The 19,067-nt window shown below is 29.0% G+C and overlaps 1 protein-coding gene across 4 annotated transcripts in view; it reads left to right on the top strand.

Moving 5' to 3' along the window:
* The window catches only part of LOC129958488 (collagen alpha-1(XXII) chain-like), a 197,195-nt gene extending 178,962 nt beyond the window's left edge, over positions 1–18,233 (top strand). For 3 of the 4 annotated variants that reach the window (XM_056070996.1, XM_056070994.1, XM_056070995.1), the window contains 14 exons: positions 598–642; positions 2,104–2,157; positions 3,819–3,872; positions 3,946–4,008; positions 4,095–4,166; positions 5,801–5,836; positions 8,638–8,700; positions 9,739–9,771; positions 12,032–12,178; positions 12,257–12,311; positions 15,192–15,293; positions 15,606–15,695; positions 15,937–16,014; positions 16,560–18,233. In XM_056070996.1, coding sequence (XP_055926971.1) covers positions 598–642; positions 2,104–2,157; positions 3,819–3,872; positions 3,946–4,008; positions 4,095–4,166; positions 5,801–5,836; positions 8,638–8,700; positions 9,739–9,771; positions 12,032–12,178; positions 12,257–12,311; positions 15,192–15,293; positions 15,606–15,695; positions 15,937–16,014; positions 16,560–16,771 — 1,104 coding nt within the window. In that variant the 3' untranslated portion in view covers positions 16,772–18,233. Of the gene's footprint in view, positions 1–597; positions 643–2,103; positions 2,158–3,818; positions 3,873–3,945; positions 4,009–4,094; positions 4,167–5,800; positions 5,837–8,637; positions 8,701–9,738; positions 9,772–12,031; positions 12,179–12,256; positions 12,312–14,940; positions 15,043–15,191; positions 15,294–15,605; positions 15,696–15,936; positions 16,015–16,559 lie in introns of all 4 variants that reach the window. The other variant, XM_056070993.1, reaches the window with a different exon arrangement.
* The last annotated feature ends 834 nt before the right edge of the window (positions 18,234–19,067 follow it).

Here is a 19,067-nt window from a genome sequence, read left to right as displayed (position 1 = left end):
AAATTATATAATTATTTTTGCGGAATTAAATAATTTATAATGGGGTTAATTTTACTGCAATTTGTGAGGTACGATGAATCACGATCAATTTGATCAATTGAATATATACTTCAAATTGATCAATACGTTCGATTTGAAGTTGTAATCAGTTTCAGTGGACAATGAAATATTTTTCCCTGTAAAGGCTAGAATATAATTCTGATCTGAAGGAAGTTCCCCACCTGATCGTGATATTAGTGTGGAAATTTTATAAATTTCCTTTTTAATACATTTCTTTGACAAAAAATATAAAAAATGCTGAATAAATCAAACATTTCCTTTGCATGTATTCAAAATAATTCCATACAGATATCTTTCAACATTACGCGGTGAAAGTATAAATATTTTTGTAAATTACTTCATGACATTCAAACCATTTATTATTGCATAAGCATTAGTTTTTATATCACACAAATTATAATTAAAAATAGCTTACCAACCTTTAATTCAAAATTCTTTCAAAGAGTTTAAAGTTTGTAAAAAATAGTATAATGCATTAAAACATAACTTCATTAATTTAAAAAGCTATATTTATTGTCACATTCATTCATCCAATAGGGTCCACCGGGGATTCCAGGAGACCAGGGCATTGAAGGTGCTCAGGTAAGAATAAATAAATGATTTGAACCTTTTGAATAATTCAACGTCTCTGACTGTGTTTGGAAACTTTTTTTTGTTTAAAAAAATAACTTATATATTTTCTTTAATGTTATTTTTTAACATCATATGTTTCAAAACTATGAAAATAATGTAAAATTTAGCTTTTAAAGCACTACTTAAAAAAAATTTAAATAAAAATATTAAAAATTAAGAAAAAAAATAACTAAAATATTAATCTCATGGTTTCATTCATAGACAAAATTATATTTTAACCCTTTCGCTGTCCTCTCCTGCCAACGAAAATTTCTGTTTATTTTTTGTTTTTCACCGCATTAGAACAAATAAAAATAAAAAATAAAACAAGTAAACATTTACAAAGCATTTTAAACGTTTAAAAGTTTTAAAAGGTAGAAGAACGCTTGAAGCGCGTTAAGGTCGCCCTGCAGAAGTTTCACTTGAACGCGTTAGACGCGTTACGGACGACGAAGGGGTTAAATATGCATAAATCCTTGCAGGAGTACATTTTTATAACAATTATCTGAGTTATGCTCTAAAATATTTCTGAAATTTAAATAATTTTTAAATATAGCTGAACAAATTTACTATACTGGTAATTATTTATAAGAAATCTTTATTTACAATCAAACCTATAAAAAGGTTACTTAATTTGAATATTGATCTTAGTTTCGTTTGAGAAACATCAAACATATTACAGAGAACAATCTCAAAAAGTTTCACATGAACTTTGGAATAACTATGAAAAACCCTTTTTACGGTCTGTAGTTTTCTTCAAAAGTATCGTTTCTCAGAAAATTAAAAATTGCAATTAAAAATTTATTACCACAAAATAATGCTTACAATTTTTAGATGGTATTAAAACTTCTCAGGTTTATAAGTATTATCTTCCTTCACCTAAAATTACAGACTATTAGTTTTTTTTATGGATTTTCTTCTTTTTTTGAGTCAACAATACTCGAAATTCAAAGCTTCCAATTCAAATATATTGTCAAAGCTTCAATAAAATAATTTTAAATCTACTTCTGTCGGTAAACTTATTTTTTGAAAAAAAAAAGTAGCAAAACCAGAATTAAAAAGAATGACGACAATATTGTTTCTGAAGTAGGTAGAGATGGAATTAAGAAAAATGAATGAAATCTATTGCTTCAGGTTTCGGAAGGCAACTTTTCGATTTCGAAATTCTACTTCTTGCCTAGATTTTTATTTGTGATTCGGTAATAAAACAGCTTTAACTCATTTGTAATTGACATAGAATAAAAAGTTAGATAGTTTAGAAAGATTATAAAAGGGAAACATAAAACATAAGCTAAAACAAGAGACTAAATTTAAAAAATTTCGATACATTTATCGGAAACGACGAATTTATACCAGCTGGATATTTTAATTCTTTTCATTCAATAAAATGTTTATTTTATTTACAAGCTAATGATATTTTGCTACATTTAGGGACCCAAAGGACCAAAAGGTGATGTAGGACCTGCAGGACCGGATGGCTTACCGGTGAGTCACAAAACCTTTTTTTTACTAACAATATTTAATAATTTAAGCCTATTTATTTTGAAACTCCAAATATTTTTCTGCTTTACTGTAATAAATATAAAAGCACTGGTTTACTGTAGTAAATAAATAGCATAGTCAACAACTTTCATAAAATCGTTCCAGTTGTATTTTTTAAATATCATTTGTTCATTTTTTTGTTAAAGAAACAAGGCTACGATCGTCTTACTATCTACCCCCACTTTAAAATAAAAGCAATTCATTATTTTCCGAATTTTCCACAGCGATTATTAGTATTGAGGAACATTATTCCTATTGATCTAATTACGCGGCATTTATTTTTCTTTCTCTTGGGACGAAATAAAGCGAATAACTATCTACAATAATATTTCTACATGTATCTTTATAGAATATTCGTATAGAACACTTCTAACACGTATTATTAGGGGAAAGTGTGTGAGAAGGATGTACTTTTCAAAAATAGAAAATACATTATTATTTCCTTTTTATTAATTTACTTGAAGGCATTGTAAGATGGTTATCGAAGATATATATTTTATGAATTGATTGAAAGAAATTCGAGATTTCAAAATAGCCGTCCATTCCTTTATAGTAAAATAAATTACATCATTTTTATTATTCCATGTATTTTCAAAAAATAAAATATGTCCTTATATTGATCAGTACATACATTTATTCACTCGTCTTATAAAATGACATGGTAACCACGAGAAATCCTAAGACAAATTATTCGCCGAATATTTAGAATAAGGATTTCCAATCTGTAAGTCGAAAGAAAAAAGAAAGTGAAAAAGAGTACCATTCTTCTCAAAAGAAAATGCAATGCGCTGAGGATGCCGAAGATCACTATAAATTCCTAATAAGTGAGTCGCAATGCTTAAAAGGTTGAAAATCTCTAACCATGATATTTTTTAGAATATATTTTCAAATACAAGGTAACGAGATTGCATTTCTCGCTCTACAAAGAATTAAACTACTGGTTTGCTCTACGTTTAAACATGAAACGATATTGATAATGATAATGAAATCTTATATAAATAAAATGATATTGCTATTAATATTTAGAAAATTAAATTATCATACGTGGACACACACACATATATATGCACGTAATTATATTTCTCAATATAATTTAAATCATAATTGATTCCCTAATTTTTATCTTAAATTAGCCCGTGTTACATTATTCTAAATTTTCTCTTACTTCCTGGTCCAAATCCCCTTTTTTAATTCTCTAAGACGTCTATGACAATTGTCAAAAAATTTATGGCCATTGTAATTCCCACGCTCTGAGCAAAGGGATAAAAATCCGTAAAACCCATGCATTCCTTGCAAAGATACTTAAGATTCCCTTTCCTAAACTTACACGTGTCAAATAAATCCCTAAATGGATCCCTTGGTAAAAACCCGAAGGAAACAATTTCAAACACCATTGTTCTTATGTCGCGATGTAGACAGACCTTTCACGTTATTACTTCTTTCTTGTTCAAAATTTGCCTCCTGTGGTGAAATAAATGGAATTTTATTCCAAAATTTTCATCTTTTCGGCCACTCATCTGACAAAATTATATTGCAATATATATATATGTAAGCTATATATATCTTATTTAAAAATTATATCTTATTTAAAAATTATCTTGCAGGGTCCTCGTGGGCCAGCAGGTCTTCAAGGTTTGGTTGGACCGCCAGGATCAAAGGTAAAATTTTCGTTCTTCTTATTATATAAAATTAGGTTTTAGGTGAATACTACTAATAATTTTTCATTCACAGGGTGATCAAGGCAATACCGGTCCGAGAGGACCAGAAGGACCAAGGGGTTTACCAGGACAAGTCGTAAGTATTCTTCATTTTAAAAATGTGTCGAATTTTAACATTTACTTAAAAAGACTTCTTTAAATTAAATTTTTATTCATTCTCAGGGCCCTCCAGGTGATTTAGGACCTCAAGGAACACCAGGATTGCCGGGACTTCCAGGACCGGGCGGACCACCAGTAAACACATTATTAGCATTTTCTGATCCCCTTCGGATGTTTATTATTCTATGAAAATGATTAATATCCATTTTTAAATGATATCAATAAAGTTAACGTATAATCCAACAATATCCTTTAAAACTCAAACAAAACATAGTTTAAAGTCTTTGTTTTTAATTAATAAAACTTTATTTTGTTTTCATTTTTGTCTATTTTAATCAATCATTATGCATCGCAGTTTAATACAGCATTGAAAAAAATATCTTTCATTATACCTCTCATTTAATTTTGAACTATTTTAGAAAGAAAAAATTGATTAATACAAATATTTGTTGCACAAAATTTTAAAACAGCAGCTAGAAGTGACCATGGAATGAATATGGAATTCATTGCCGTAACAAGTTTAATTAAGGGATCGTAACTTAAAATTTTAGTTTAATAACTGAAAAAAAAGTCCTTATTTTAATTGAGAGAATTCTAATCATTGAAGGTTGAGCAGCAGTTGTTTGTTATGATGATACATTTCGGGTGTTTTTTTTTTTTTTTTTTTTTTGCTTCTCTGAAGACAATTTCCTATCTGTAATATTGTTTGACATTAAGCCGACTAAAGGATACAGCGCTTTCCTAAAATGACAACCATTCATTGGTTGACAAATATATTGGCGGTTGCCATTGCCATGGTTTTGACTTAAAGTTTACAAACCAGAATAAACAACCCGAATTCTCCAATTGGTTGCAATATCATGCAGTTGGCATGGTCGAAGCGAATTTTTTGTCACAAAGGAAATATCGTGATTTTCGATGAATGTGATTCTTTATGATTTGTACTTCATCAGTAATGATTCTGCTTTGCAAAATGAGCATTCTGTCTAAATCTGATAAAATTTTATATTTTTCATTTATACTACTGGTAAAGTATGATTCAAATCAGATTATGTGTATATCACGAAGAAATTTAGACTTTTAGAAATTCTATTTAGATCACTCAGTAAAAAGAAAAAAGTTTAATGGAATTTTACTCAATTCTTACCTTTTATCATAAAGGGTTTATTAAATTTCCATGTTAAAATTCTAGCTGTATTATCATGCATTCAAATTCGGTAAGAACATGATTCTGGAAATAATTGTAAGGACGCATATTAACAGTTTAAGATTGTACAACAGTTCAGTTTATTTGCTGAAGCTCTTAATCTGTTTTTTATCATAATTTGATTTTAATACGTCAATATCAATGTATTCATTTTTTTTTCCTTCAAAAGACAATTTGGACCATACTGATTGATTCACAATTGATGCATTTCAGCCTTGCCGAAGTTATGAAATAAACAGTATAAAAGAAGAATGACGCAATCGAATAGTTTAGCGTTGCTTGATGTAAATAAAATAATAAATATTGTACTGCATTTAGTAGGAGAAAATTAGTTTTTAAAAAAGCTTAAGACAAATGCTAATCTTAAAAATATTATTATATTGTACGTCAATATTAAGCTTTATTCATTATTAAAAAATAAAACCTTGGTTTTGAAACTTTAATCAAAACTATGGAAGAGCACTGTTTAGGCGAGGCATATTTTCTTTCTTTTTATTATGATTATTCAGGTTTTGCTGATTTTCCAATAAATCAGCTTAATTATGCTATTTTCTTCTTTTAGGGTCCCCCAGGCCCACCAGGACCTCCAGGACCTGTGGTAAGTTCAACTGTTTTCATGAACAGAAATAAGAAATATAAAGCACAAGATAAAAATATAGTAATTTGTGTAGAAGAACATTAATATATATATGTATATGTATATGTATACATATATATATGTATATGTATATGTATATGTATATGTATATATATATATATATATATATATATATATATATATATATATATATATATATATATATATATATATATATATATATATATATATATATATATATATATATATATATATATATATATACATAATTAAAGGACCGATTTATTTTCCATGAAAAGCATGTTGAAGAAACAAATTATAGCTGCCAATCATTCTGAAAGGAAAAATGCGTGGAGGAATTATTTAGTTCTGTATTTTCTTTCTTTTTTTTCCATTTCTGTGATAAATTAACATATAATTAGAAAAATGCTATTATAAATTTCTTCTAATACATGATATGTTTAAAAATTGCTTTCTGATGGGCCATTCTGTCGACAACGACGAAGTTTCTATAAGCCTTAAGAAAAACAGATACAAGTAAATCTTATCCACTGTAAGATGTCTAGACATTTCTGTAAAATTATTTCTGTCTCAAGCTAAAATTCAAGGTAATTAATTTATTTATACGTTAAATGAAAAAGTGAAGACATTTAAAAATCTTCTACAATCTGTAATCGTATAGTTATACGATTAATCAATAATGCAGTCATTTTAATTCTCAATATTAAAAATTTCAGCCTGTTTGAATATACTTATTCCTAAGTTAAAATAAACCAAATTACTTTTTCTTAAAGAAGACAATAGACGTCAATATTTTACTTCCATTTAACAGCATTGCGTATTCTGAATATGGTTCGCATGATCTATAGCAAAATAAATTAGTAATATCAGGACCAAGTGATGCAATCTGGAAAATGATTAAAATAAGATAAAAAGAATACTCCAAGATAAAATTTACCTAATTTTAAGAAAACGTTGATGATTTTGAAGTAAATATTTTGATAAATTGATAAAAAGAGTGCGATTTGAAAATAATTTCAAAAATCAGAGTACTTTTTCTTATACTTCGCTGTTCTCAGAAAAAGTATAAGTTAATTATTCTTTAATAATTAAAATATGTATTGCACTGGAAACCAGCGGGGTTTTGCTGCACGGTTTTGATACCACGACCACACACCAAATTCCACTTCATTTGTCTAACTCGTTATACACGGTTCGTTACATTGATATTAATCAATATAATGATAATGTGTTATATAAGAGTTGATTCTTTCGTATTACAGAGACAGACAAATAGGCAATCTCCCCTTCGACGACATTAAAACTGTTGACCCCCCCCCCTAAAGTTTACATTGATCTATGTGTTTGATCTTAAGATCACTTCATGAATTCACCCATATAGCTTGTTACATTTTTGAGTTACCTATTTCACATACACTCAAATAATCAGCCCTTAGATAATTTTGCTACAAACTTTGATATAGAGCCATAATTTTAGTGATAAAAATTTTTATAAACTTTGTTTTTCTATACCATTGAGTTTTTGGCATATTGTATTAAAAGACAGAAGGACGGACATAATTCAAAAAGAGCTCTTTTCAGGGTGCAATGAAGTTAAAAACTCGCATATTTACCAAATTCCCCCGAATGAATATGTTTAAGATTGCAGTGCTTTCTCTATGCATCCCATTGTAAGTGAAAAAGTAAAAAAATAATTTAAAATTTGAAGAATTATGATCAAGAATTATAGATTAGTGGGTTAAATATCTGACTGAAAGTGAATTTACTTTTAATGTAATAAAAGTTTTTTCAGTATTTTGCTTGAAACACTACAAAAAAATTAATCTAAGAAACATTTCGTAAAACTCTCACATTTTTATAAGAAACTGAATCAGTCTGCATGTTTTAGAATTGTAAGTAAAGCTTGTTGAACGGATGACGTTTTCCCACACTCTCTTTAAGTCTTTTGAAAACAACCGCAGTAATGTTCCGTTTGAATGTGTTTTTGTAAGGAATGACTCAATCTCCTTAAGCAAATTACGAACTCTTATCCTGTGAAAAAATTATGCCAAAAAATAAACAAATTTAAATGCAGCGCTTCCAAGTGCAAAGCGAATTTTCTGAAAATAACTCTTTTATAAGAGTTTCCAAATTTAGAATTTATGGATAGCGTTTGTTCAATATATAAAAGTGCATTTTGTGTATTTGAATTAAAATCAAAAACCGTAAAGGTCAATGTATGACTCGGGCTTTATAGATTCTAAAGTTATTTTCAGAATATTTTAGTTATTCTGAGATACACCTGAAGGCATTTTTTTTCCCCAAAAGTCTTTTTTTTTTTTTCTTTTTAATCGAGTAGAACATTTTTTTGCCTGAGATTTTCACTTGAATATTGTTCAAACATGCAAGATATTCCAAGAAAAATCTCAAGATAAAAATATCCTCCTAAAACACTACTTGTAGCACGGATTACCACCAGGTCTGCCGATATAAAAACAAATATATATTATTACCTAAATATAAAGATGACAAATGCTATTTAAAAGGTTGGATATTGACTCATTTCTAGAGTTTTATGCATGTTTCAAAAAATTTTTCTAGGAAAAAAGTCAGATATTCATATTTTCTGAATAGACTCATATTTTGATGGTAGATCACAATTCAAAAATACTTAAGGTGTGATTTTAATTTTAAATCTGTTATTTTTCATTCATTTTCAAAAAATATGTATTATAACATTCATGAATTGTTGTTATTAAAAAAAACTGCTAAAAATAAATGTATTTTTATTTACTTTGTAGAGTGGTGGAACAGAAACAGAATTCAGATCCGTTGAAAATTTAGCCGATTTCCGTGGACCAAGGGTAAGTACAATAACAGCTACGAACAGTAAGATTCTTTTTCAGTAGAATGAGTACTGTACAACTACTGAATTCTGTGAAGGCAAAACTGAACCCTTCTACTTCTCAGTGATCATTTTCACAATGGAATAACTTAACATGTTGGTTCCCGTATGAATTACCTGTGATTCACACTCACTATCTAATTAAAGGATCTCTTTACTATTGCAAAGAAGGGGCTCATCTAATTAGAAGATGGTGCAATTCGCATGTTGAGTTACGACAGAGAACATATTAATAGCATTTTTTAAAAAAACGCAGCTCTAAAAAAAATGTTACCCTCCGTAATTTATTTAAATGTTCCATTAATTTTCTGATACTATTATATTAATGAAAAAAATTTCTAAAATGATTAGCCAAATTAAATAACAAAGTTAATCAATTACTATTTTTCTTTATGTATTATGTAAGTTATTTATCAAAACATTTTGTAACAGAATCAGCCTATCGCTTTTTATTCTTTTTAAATACTGGACAGGAATTTTTGGTGTTACATAAAAGTTCCCTTCTATAGTAATTTCAGCTGAAGTCATGTGATCTCCGTCAGCAATTAGCAAATAGAGAAAGGTTTTCCATTTGATTTTAGAGCGTGCGTATACGTATTTGCTATTTTTTCGGAACATTTATTAATTACCTTAAAAAGCACTGGATTTATAATTTAATTTAATCTAATGTATAATTTGCATTTTACTTTAGATTATTTTTTCTGAAACTGGATTAAGCAATGAAACCAATGCTTTGTTTGAATTATTTTTATATTTAGTTTTCCTTGTTAACTATTGGTTTATTATTTCAGTGAGAAAGAATATCCATTTTATTAAAATTTCATAAAGAAACAAAACAAAAAAATTAAAAATAGAAAAAAACATTTCATGGTAATATTTACCATCTGAGTTTCAGTTGTATTTAAAATGCAAATATTCCTACTGATTATATTCCTTTTTTCCATGATTAGTCCATTATTCTCTTTATAATTCTAATTTTATCCATTATCATTTTTAGGGATATAAAGGATCTTCAGGACCTCCAGGTTTAGTAAGTACCTACTATATATTTCCTAAACTGTAAATGAAGCAAATGATTGATAGATACTTAGTTTCAATACGAATAGCATTTTATGATTAAACTTTTAACCTAAGCGCTATTAAATTTTTATTATAACACTTTGCTACAGCTATTACTATAGTCCGTACTGCATATTTTTATAATGCGTTATTTTTTCACTCGCCCACCATTTAACATACTTATTTTATTGAAATTCTGTGAATTAATATAAACATATGCTATAATATAGCAAAGTATGACAGAAAAAAACCATGCTTGGATTTTCTAATGATTGATTTGCATGATTGTAGATCATGCAAAATTAGCATGATCACAATATTTAAAATCATTTAATACGTTATAACTAAAATGCTATTATGAAGTATTAAACCAATTTTTGTGATAAAAATAGTTATAACAACATAATTCTTTTGCCACTTTTTTTTTTTTTTTTAGTTTTCTTTGCACATACAAATATATCATTTTACGTCAGCGCCTTATTTTAGAGGAACCTGTATACAGATCAAGATAATAATTTCTTACCTCGTTAATGTATTTGATACTTATTAATTTATTAGCGATTAATCCTATAATACAAGAAATATAAACGTGTAATTGTCGATATTAATCATAACGTTTTTGATTTATGATTTCCACCATTCAAAATTTCATCGAAACGGCTTTTTATCTACTTGAGAGAGAGAGAAAAAAAAAAGAAGAAATCAGTCCTAATGAGTCTTAAATGGGATGATTTAATACATAACTGTCGAGTGATTTGTAAGGAAGGTCTGTTATTAGTGCTTTCACAAATGGTTGAGTTTCCAAGAAGGAAAAGGGGCAATTTCAGACAGAAAATAAGAGGCTTCCTTAGTTTGGTCAAAATCCATCAGTCTCTTTATCTTCTACATGCAAACGTGTAAAAAAAAGAGATAACCTTGAAATTTTTCCGTTAAAATGACTTGTACTCGATAAATTTAAGGTTAAAGATTACAAAAAACATCGTCATTTTCCATCATTTTTCAAGGGTTGTAAAAGAACAAACAACTCGAAATGGGTCAATATTCCCATCTCGCTCTTTTGCACGAGTTCCATTTATTTATCGTGATGGCTGGCGAATGGGTTTTCTTTTCTTCCTCTAGAACTCTCGTTTTCACGAAAAGGTGTTTTCGTGATTACCATAATTCGAACGTCTGATACGTCGAAGTGAAGCACGAGCAAAAGAATGAAAGAGTAGATTAGTGTATCAGATTACCAATGTAACTTCGATATTAGAGACGAGTTTTTTTATTGTTGTCATGGCATAATCTTGCAATGAATTTTTCGATAATATACCTACCTATATTATGGTGAAACAATACATCCTGTATTCATGGCATGCTTCATTAATTTATTGTTGAAATTTTATAAATCGGATGTAGATTTAGAAAAAGAGACTATTCACTCTCAAAAGACAAACTATTTATTACAAAAGCATGAAATAAAGATGTATTATTTGTGTCAATTAACATGTCGCCTTTTTCTTTAACATTACCAAATGAAGATTAGATATGAATTATATGAGTTAAATTATTCAAAAAAGAAGATTATCTACTTTGGCCAACATAATTTAAACTTTAGTTCTCACCTTTCTTCTCTATAGGAATCAGATTTGTCGATATTCTACAAATTCTGAAAACAAATCAGTAATGCTAATAACAGTTTTGGATTCAAACATATCAATAATCTTTCTACTGAGATGATAACTGCTTCTTTTTTTGTAACCATAGTAGTGATTTTTTTACTACAATTAACTCTGGTATTTTATAATCTAGAGTTGTCTACATTCCGTAAATTCTGTAAAAAAATCAGTAATGCTAATAACAATTTTTGATTCAAAGATCTCAAAAATCTTTTTGCTGAGATAATTACTATTTCTTCTTTTGTGTAGCCAAATTAGTGATTTTTTACTATAGTTAAATCTCAAAAGTAGTTCATGGATGAAAAATATAATCTAAAGCTGCTTTTATTCTAGATGCTTAAAAATTTCCAAGTTGCAATTAAGGAATTAAAGCATCTGAATACCAACACTGATTTCCAAAACTATTTTGAAGATCAACACCTTAATTTTAGTACAATCAAACAAATTTTGTATAATGTGGGTTTTTTTTTTTTTTTTGTGAAATATGTGCACATTTAAGTATTTTCTTGTCATTCTAATGTCTTTTATAAAATATTATACATTCAATGTTTTAAGAAACCTATTTCATTTCAGCCTGGCGAACGCGGACCTCCAGGGGATAAAGGTCCTCCAGGAAATCCAAGTATGCGGGGAATGCCAGGACCTCCGGGAAATCCTGGGGCAGCTGGAAATCCAGGAACGCGTGGACCGCCAGGCATGCCAGGATTGCCAGGTCCTCCAGTGAGTAGATAATGAAAAAAAATTGTAAGAATTTCGATCATTGAATTAGAATATGGTTGTTAATTTTCATCTTTTTAGGGTCGCAGCTTTACGGAAGAAGAAGTTAGAGAAATTTGCGCTTCTGTTCTTCGAGGTAAGGTGTTTTGAATTTTAAATACTATGGCAAATTCAAAGAGAACTCGGCCTCACTTAGATTTATTAAAGAATGCTACAAGAATGATTTGATTTATCTTGATGAACAAAAAATTTGTTTATGTGGAGAGGTATTGAAGGAAATTTATTTCCATCAGTTAGGATTGGTTTTAAAATTTACACAAGTTAATCCAAATTCTTTTAAACTTATTAAATTTCTGCAAGAAATATATGTTTTCCTACAAATATGTCAGGTGTCCCTTTTAACGGACTGAAAAAAGCTCCCACCCCTCAAAAAAAAAAAAAAAAAAAAAAAAAAAAGATGGCTTTGTATAATTTCATTGAGAATCTTGAGCTAATTCTTTGCAAAGAAAGTTTGAAAAAAAATGCAACTTAGTCTTATTTGCCTCAAGTGTAAAGGAATTTTATAACCTCTGGAAACAAGATAAACTGTATCATTTCTGATACTGTATTTTTCATAAACTGTATATTGTAACTTTTTTTCGATTACAACTCAGATTTTAGATTCAAATATATATCTATAAGATAAAAAGAATTTCACCTCTATTTCATTCTGTTATAATAAAAAATATGTATAATTTCAAAACCGGAATAATTATTCTTCTTCTACTGCAAATTTCTTCCGGAACCCATTCACAAGAATATTTATTTTTCCGATAAGAGAAAGAATTTTAATGTTATCGCTCTTCTATTTCATATTTCTGATTCTTTTACTGCATTTTCAAATTTCTTCCTTTTTCTACTTTTTCAAAATTTTTTTTACTGTATTTTCAAATTTCTTCCGGAAACCATTCCTAAAAGTATTTATTTTCCCAATTAGAGAAAGAATTTTTATGTTATCGCTCTTCTATTTCATATTTCTGATTTTTTTTTTTTTTTTTTTTTACTGAATCTTTGCTTTCAAGCTTCCATACTATTAAAGCAGAAAGAAAAGTATCAACGTTCAATAATAATAAAAAAAAATCCTTATAAGCTGTAAATTTTTATAATGACAATATTTATTATAAAATTATTATCGCTAAAACTGAGATTTTAGCACTAAAAAAGGCCCTCATATTAAAATAATATACTTTTTCTGTAACTTATTCTTGGCCCATTAGTGTGTATCAAATTTCGTATCGGATCCAGCTGCAAACGAGTAAGAAAGAAAGAAACAAGTAAGAAAAAAAAAAAAAAAGTAAGACGACTGACTACACACAGCATTGAAGGTGCGCTCTGCTTGTAACTTTTAGCGCAATAATGATCAGTTTTCTGTCCTCTTATGTCATCATAATTCTTATTTGCTTTACTATCATCCCCGGTGTTTTCTGTAGGACACCTCCTTCTCATAGAAAATTGTATACTGCTGCTTATTCTTTCTTTTTCGATTTCTCTAATGAAAGGACTGAAAGAGGAAACATTTGGTTATGCAGTAAAATCAAGGTTAAAATGAAAAAAACAAAATTACTTCCGGAAGTTGGACATCGTAAACAAAATCATTAAGACTAGGATTTGATTTTTTCTAACCTATTACTATATGTTTTTTATTATGTATATCATATTCCAATATATTTTTTAGACTTAAGAATTTTATAGTGTACGAGTCGTGGCGATTGAAAAGGATAAAGCTATAAACCATAACATAAATGTAAAATTTTAAGTTTTAGCATACAAATGTGTGTATGCGTATAACAAGTTTAGGGATAAGAACGGGATTCACAAAAAGATAAAGCTATAAACCATTACATAAATGTAAAATTTTAAGTTTTAGCATACAAATGTGTGTATGCGTATAACAAGTTTAGGGATAAGAACAGCATTCACAAAATGATTTTTTTTTTCACAGAAAATTTCCATTTCCACCAAGATTGATGTTTTATGTTTAAACATATTTAGAAATTAAGTGCATGGCGTTATGAATGCACAAAAAGCTTCTTGAATATCAATTTAATCAAATTAAAATTTAGAATTCTATCTTAATAAATGAAGCAGTGTTTACTTGATAATAAAGATTTGCTTCAAAATACAATAAGGCTGAAAGACGATATCAAAGAATGACTATATTCTTTAATTTATAAAAAAGTTACAATATTCTGCATTCGCGAAAGACACATCCTCAGTTCTTCAAAATAAATTTTACATTTATTTATGTAAATGCTATTACTTATGAATGGTAGTCGTCATGCTAGTACTTATGAAAGACGGTAATATCAAAACTTTGCAATTGACTTTAGTATTTTCTAATGAAGTGGTGTATTAAGATCTTATATCATGTAATTTATATCCTAGAGTACTTCTTTAAAAATTTGAATTTCATTAGGTTTTAATCAATTCTACCAATATTTGAAAATCAACATTGCTGTTTGCTTTTCAGGGCGATAATGCGATGAAGTTAATAGCGGAGCTCAAATCACGGCAAATTTCAATATAAATTTTTATTATTAAAAACTCCCATACTCGCGACGTTTTATTTTTTCGTGACATCATTTTAAAGTTCAAAATTTTCTGGTCTTATTGACCTTAATAAATGACAAAATAAATTTAAAAAAATCCTTTGCTTTTCTTGTAACAGAAGGAATCTAAAACCCCTCACTCAAATGTTGTTTTAAAAAGTTTCATTTATTTATCAGATCGGCTTGAAGAGTTAACAGCAAGGCTGCAAGGTCCCCCGGGTACTCCCGGCCGGGGCAAAATGGGTCGCCCGGGTCCTCCAGGTCCACAAGGAGCTCCAGGTACTTTTCCTTTTTGAAACCCTTTCGTAGGCTTTGAAATCCTAGAAAGCGAGAAACTACCTGGAATTCCAAGGCCTCCAGGGAGGACCCGAGATTAAATTGTTAGGTCGAATGATATCTTTTAAAATACTATTTCTGCTTACACACAGACCAGATGGAAGATTTGGTTCGAGGTCTTCATGGCCCTCCTGGGCCTCCAGGGATAGGCTTACCAGGAAAGCAAGGTCCATCAGGAAAACCAGGAATTCCAGGTAGTTTTATCCTTCAGAATATTTTTCGCTTTGTAGCCTTTAAAACATGTGTGAAATTTATTTGCACGAATTATATTTGCTTTGCTTGCATCGGAAAGAACTGCTTGCATCAAAAAGAAGATTATCTGAAAAGCTTTATTGTTGCATGTTTTCATATGTATCATTTGTTTTCGATTGTCTTGTTTGTTTTCTGTTACCTTTGCGTCGTCCATTGATTCTTTGAAATAGATCACTACGATCGATTGCTTTAAAGAAACGCGGTATCTTACTTAGCATAATCAAATGCGTTTATTTAATTTTCCACGGTTATAGGCGACCCAGGAACTCCCGGTTTACCAGGTGAAAGAGGTTTTATGGGAATGCCTGGCGTACCAGGTCCTCATGGTCCCCCAGGAAGCAAAGGTAAATCTCTAAAAGTTTTATTATTCGTTTACTAGGTAACTTTTTGAAGTACTAAATTAGAAATTCAAATTAAACTGAAATCATCAAATGAAAACTATTCATATATTAAAAGCTTTGTACTTTAATAAATCATGTGTTACTATGAATTTCTTACACAATTTCTAAGTTGCATATTTATGTTTTGCTTTTAGTGATTAGGCTGTTTTAAGTGCTTATTCAATTTTACAATAATTCTTTGCAGGAGATAAAGGAGACAAAGGAGATAGAGGACCTGAAGGTATTGGAATGGAAGGTCCAATGGGACTTAGAGGTCTTCCAGGTAATTACAATTTTATGAAGGTCGCAACTGCGTAAAATTTCAACTATCTAATTGATCCTTAAATCAAAAAAAAAAATATTTTTTTAAAAACTAAGATGCAAATTACATACATATTTACTTGCAATTATTAAAATTATTTATTGAAAAAATCCGACAAAAATGTGGCTGTATTTATCTGCAGAACAGTATAGCAAAATATGTTGTTGTAACTTGTACGAACTATACTGTATTAACTTAATATTTAGGTGTATTCAATGTATTTATCATAGCTATGTAGAATGTCATAGAATACAATTAATATTCTATATGTTTACTTTTCACTATAACGTCATCTCATTTATTTAAAACTTTTAGCATGAATAAGCAAACAACATTAGCTATTTAGACATCTACGTTAGGATTACCTTTCTTTGCTGTAATGTTTTTTCTTCATTTTCTCTTATCTTGAAATTTTATACAGTTTTAAGTATAAATGCGGATGTAAATGTACTTTCCTTTCTCTGATTTGCGTCTTGAGATCTATCTAAAATTCACTCTTCAATTAGGTCCCCCAGGTCCACCCGGCACTGGTCTTCCAGGACGTCCAGGAGATCGAGGGCCACCTGGAAGGCAAGGACAGAGTGGTCCACGAGGTGTTCCAGGTCCTCAGGGTCCTCCCGGCTATTGTGAACTCTGTAATTACCAGAACGCTGATCTTGTCAACTACTTGCAACCCCCTCCTCAACATGTGAGCAAGGGAAACACTGATAACGACTGATCGACTGTTACGTTTTCACTAAGTCAAATACTGCCAAACATTCATCTGATGTAGGGAGAAATTTGGGGAATATCTTCCCGATCGACACCACTGCCGCTGTTGTTTAAGATGCTGAGCATTCTGAAGATTCTTTTAGAAGGAAGCATTCAAACATTTGTTCCTTAAATACTGCTTTGTCATCAATCGAAAATTGTCTATCTTATACCAGATTTTCTTGGATTAATTGAATGTTCTATACTGCATCTAAAGGACTAATTCTGTTATCAAAATTCCTTTTATAATGTATGAATTTAATCAAATGTTCCATTTAATATAAAGAGAGCTTTTTTCTCTGTTTTCTTTAGCCTTTTAAATATTTTATATATTTATTTATAGGCGACTATTAAGGGCAACGAAGAAAAAGGTTCTCAAATTTGAAATTATGCTTATGGGAATCAAGATTTACTTACTGCCAAGTAAATGCACCATTTACTTAGTTATGTATGTTTTCAAACAGAAATATTACCAGTTTGATGTTGGGACAAATATCTACAGTAAAATATATTTCAATTTAATTAAAATTTTCATCAAATTGTTTGATAAAAATTCTGCTTTTTAAGTCCGTTTATCCAGAATACACATTGACAATCAGTTTGCTAAGCATCTTTATTGAGTTCAGCTGCTTTGCTGTTCATTTCATCTGAGAAAAATCAAAAGTATTTTAAAGCTGATCTCTAAAAGACTACTTTAAAAGTAGTCTCTAAAGAACACGATTATATTTATTTTTGTAAATGCGTTTATTTTTCTATTCAATTTTTTTTTGTTTGAAATCATGCATCATAAATTTAGTGAAACTCTGGAAATGCTAGTCTTTATAATTTCCAGTGGGGAAATGGAAGGGGGTTATTGGACCGGTGATGAGTGAGTGGACAAATTTTATTTGTGATTGCGTCATTTCATTTTTCTGCTAAATTTATTTTATGATTGTCATTATTTGCTTAAAATATTGTGATATCTATGCCATATGTGCCTTTCTCTATTTTGCTCAAATCTCAACACTGCCAGATCCGTTGGCTCTTATAAAATCCACTGAGTACTCAAGTATTCACAGAAAAAAAAAAGATCAGCTAAAAAAATTCAACTAATGACATTTTATTCAAAGAATATAATTCAAGTGTTAACTGCGGATTTAATGTTTTATTACCTTCATTTTTACATTCAATTTGTATTTGATTTATCTAAAATTAGATTTTATTTTGCTATTTACACAAAAAATACTATAAATTGTGATGAATTTGTTTCAATACAGTCAACGAATTAATGAATGTTTCCTTTAAAGCTGTAAATCTTTTTCCTTTTTATATTTGTTTAATACCATGTAAATAACTACTTCCTCTTGCTTTTGAATTTTTAATAAAATGAATTTTTGTACTTTAAAAAGTATGAATATTCATTATGAAAACTGTTTTACTTTAGCCTTTTCTTTTTATTTATAAAAAGATGTGCCAGATCCTGTATTATTCATAAGTTTTGAAATAAAGGAATTTATTAGATTTTTAAAGTTGTTATTCATGTAATATTTTTCACTGAAACTCCAATCATATTTATTTTAAATATTTGCAGCGTTTGTCGCTCACACAGAGTTCACCATAATTTACTCAAAAGTTTTATTTTATCATTTGAAAAATTTAGAATAACGCAACAACGAAAGAAATATCCGATAAATATAACAGGAAAGTTGGGCATTCCACTGCAAGTGTCGATCATTATCTACTGATAAATGTTTGTTTTAGTGTTATCATGATAAATATATTTTTCTGGTTCAGAACAATGGTATGTTTCATAAAAGAGTAAGAGTGATTTTTTTAAAACTAAAATGCCAAGCCACCTAACTAGCAAACTGAATAACATAGCTCGTAATAATTCGATATTCCCCAGAAAACTGTTTTTAAATTTAATTACTTTCTACTCTCTAGTTTTTTCAATCTATAACTCATTATCTATATATAAAAAAACTGAATGCCCGCTTATTTTTTTTATCCTTATACAATTCCGCACACCTTAACAGAATCGAACACTTGACATACATATTCCTTAACACCCAGAAAAATTAAATGTATTATTAAAAATTTTTTGTCGCTCCCTAAAGGGGGTAAAAGGATTCTGTGTTTTTCCTCCGTAATTTTGGAACACATCATTATACAAAAAATATTTTTGCGCCATTTAAAAATTCCAAATATTAGCTTTTCTCAGATATAAATTTCATTTCTATACCAAGATTTTTGTAATTTTAATAATTTTTTCAAAATTTGAGAGC

The sequence above is a fragment of the Argiope bruennichi genome, chromosome X1, assembly GCF_947563725.1.
Source record: "Argiope bruennichi chromosome X1, qqArgBrue1.1, whole genome shotgun sequence".
Classification (NCBI taxonomy): Eukaryota; Metazoa; Arthropoda; class Arachnida; order Araneae; family Araneidae; genus Argiope; species Argiope bruennichi.
Note: the sequence above shows the minus strand (reverse complement) of the source record. Positions and strands in the feature narration are given on the sequence as shown.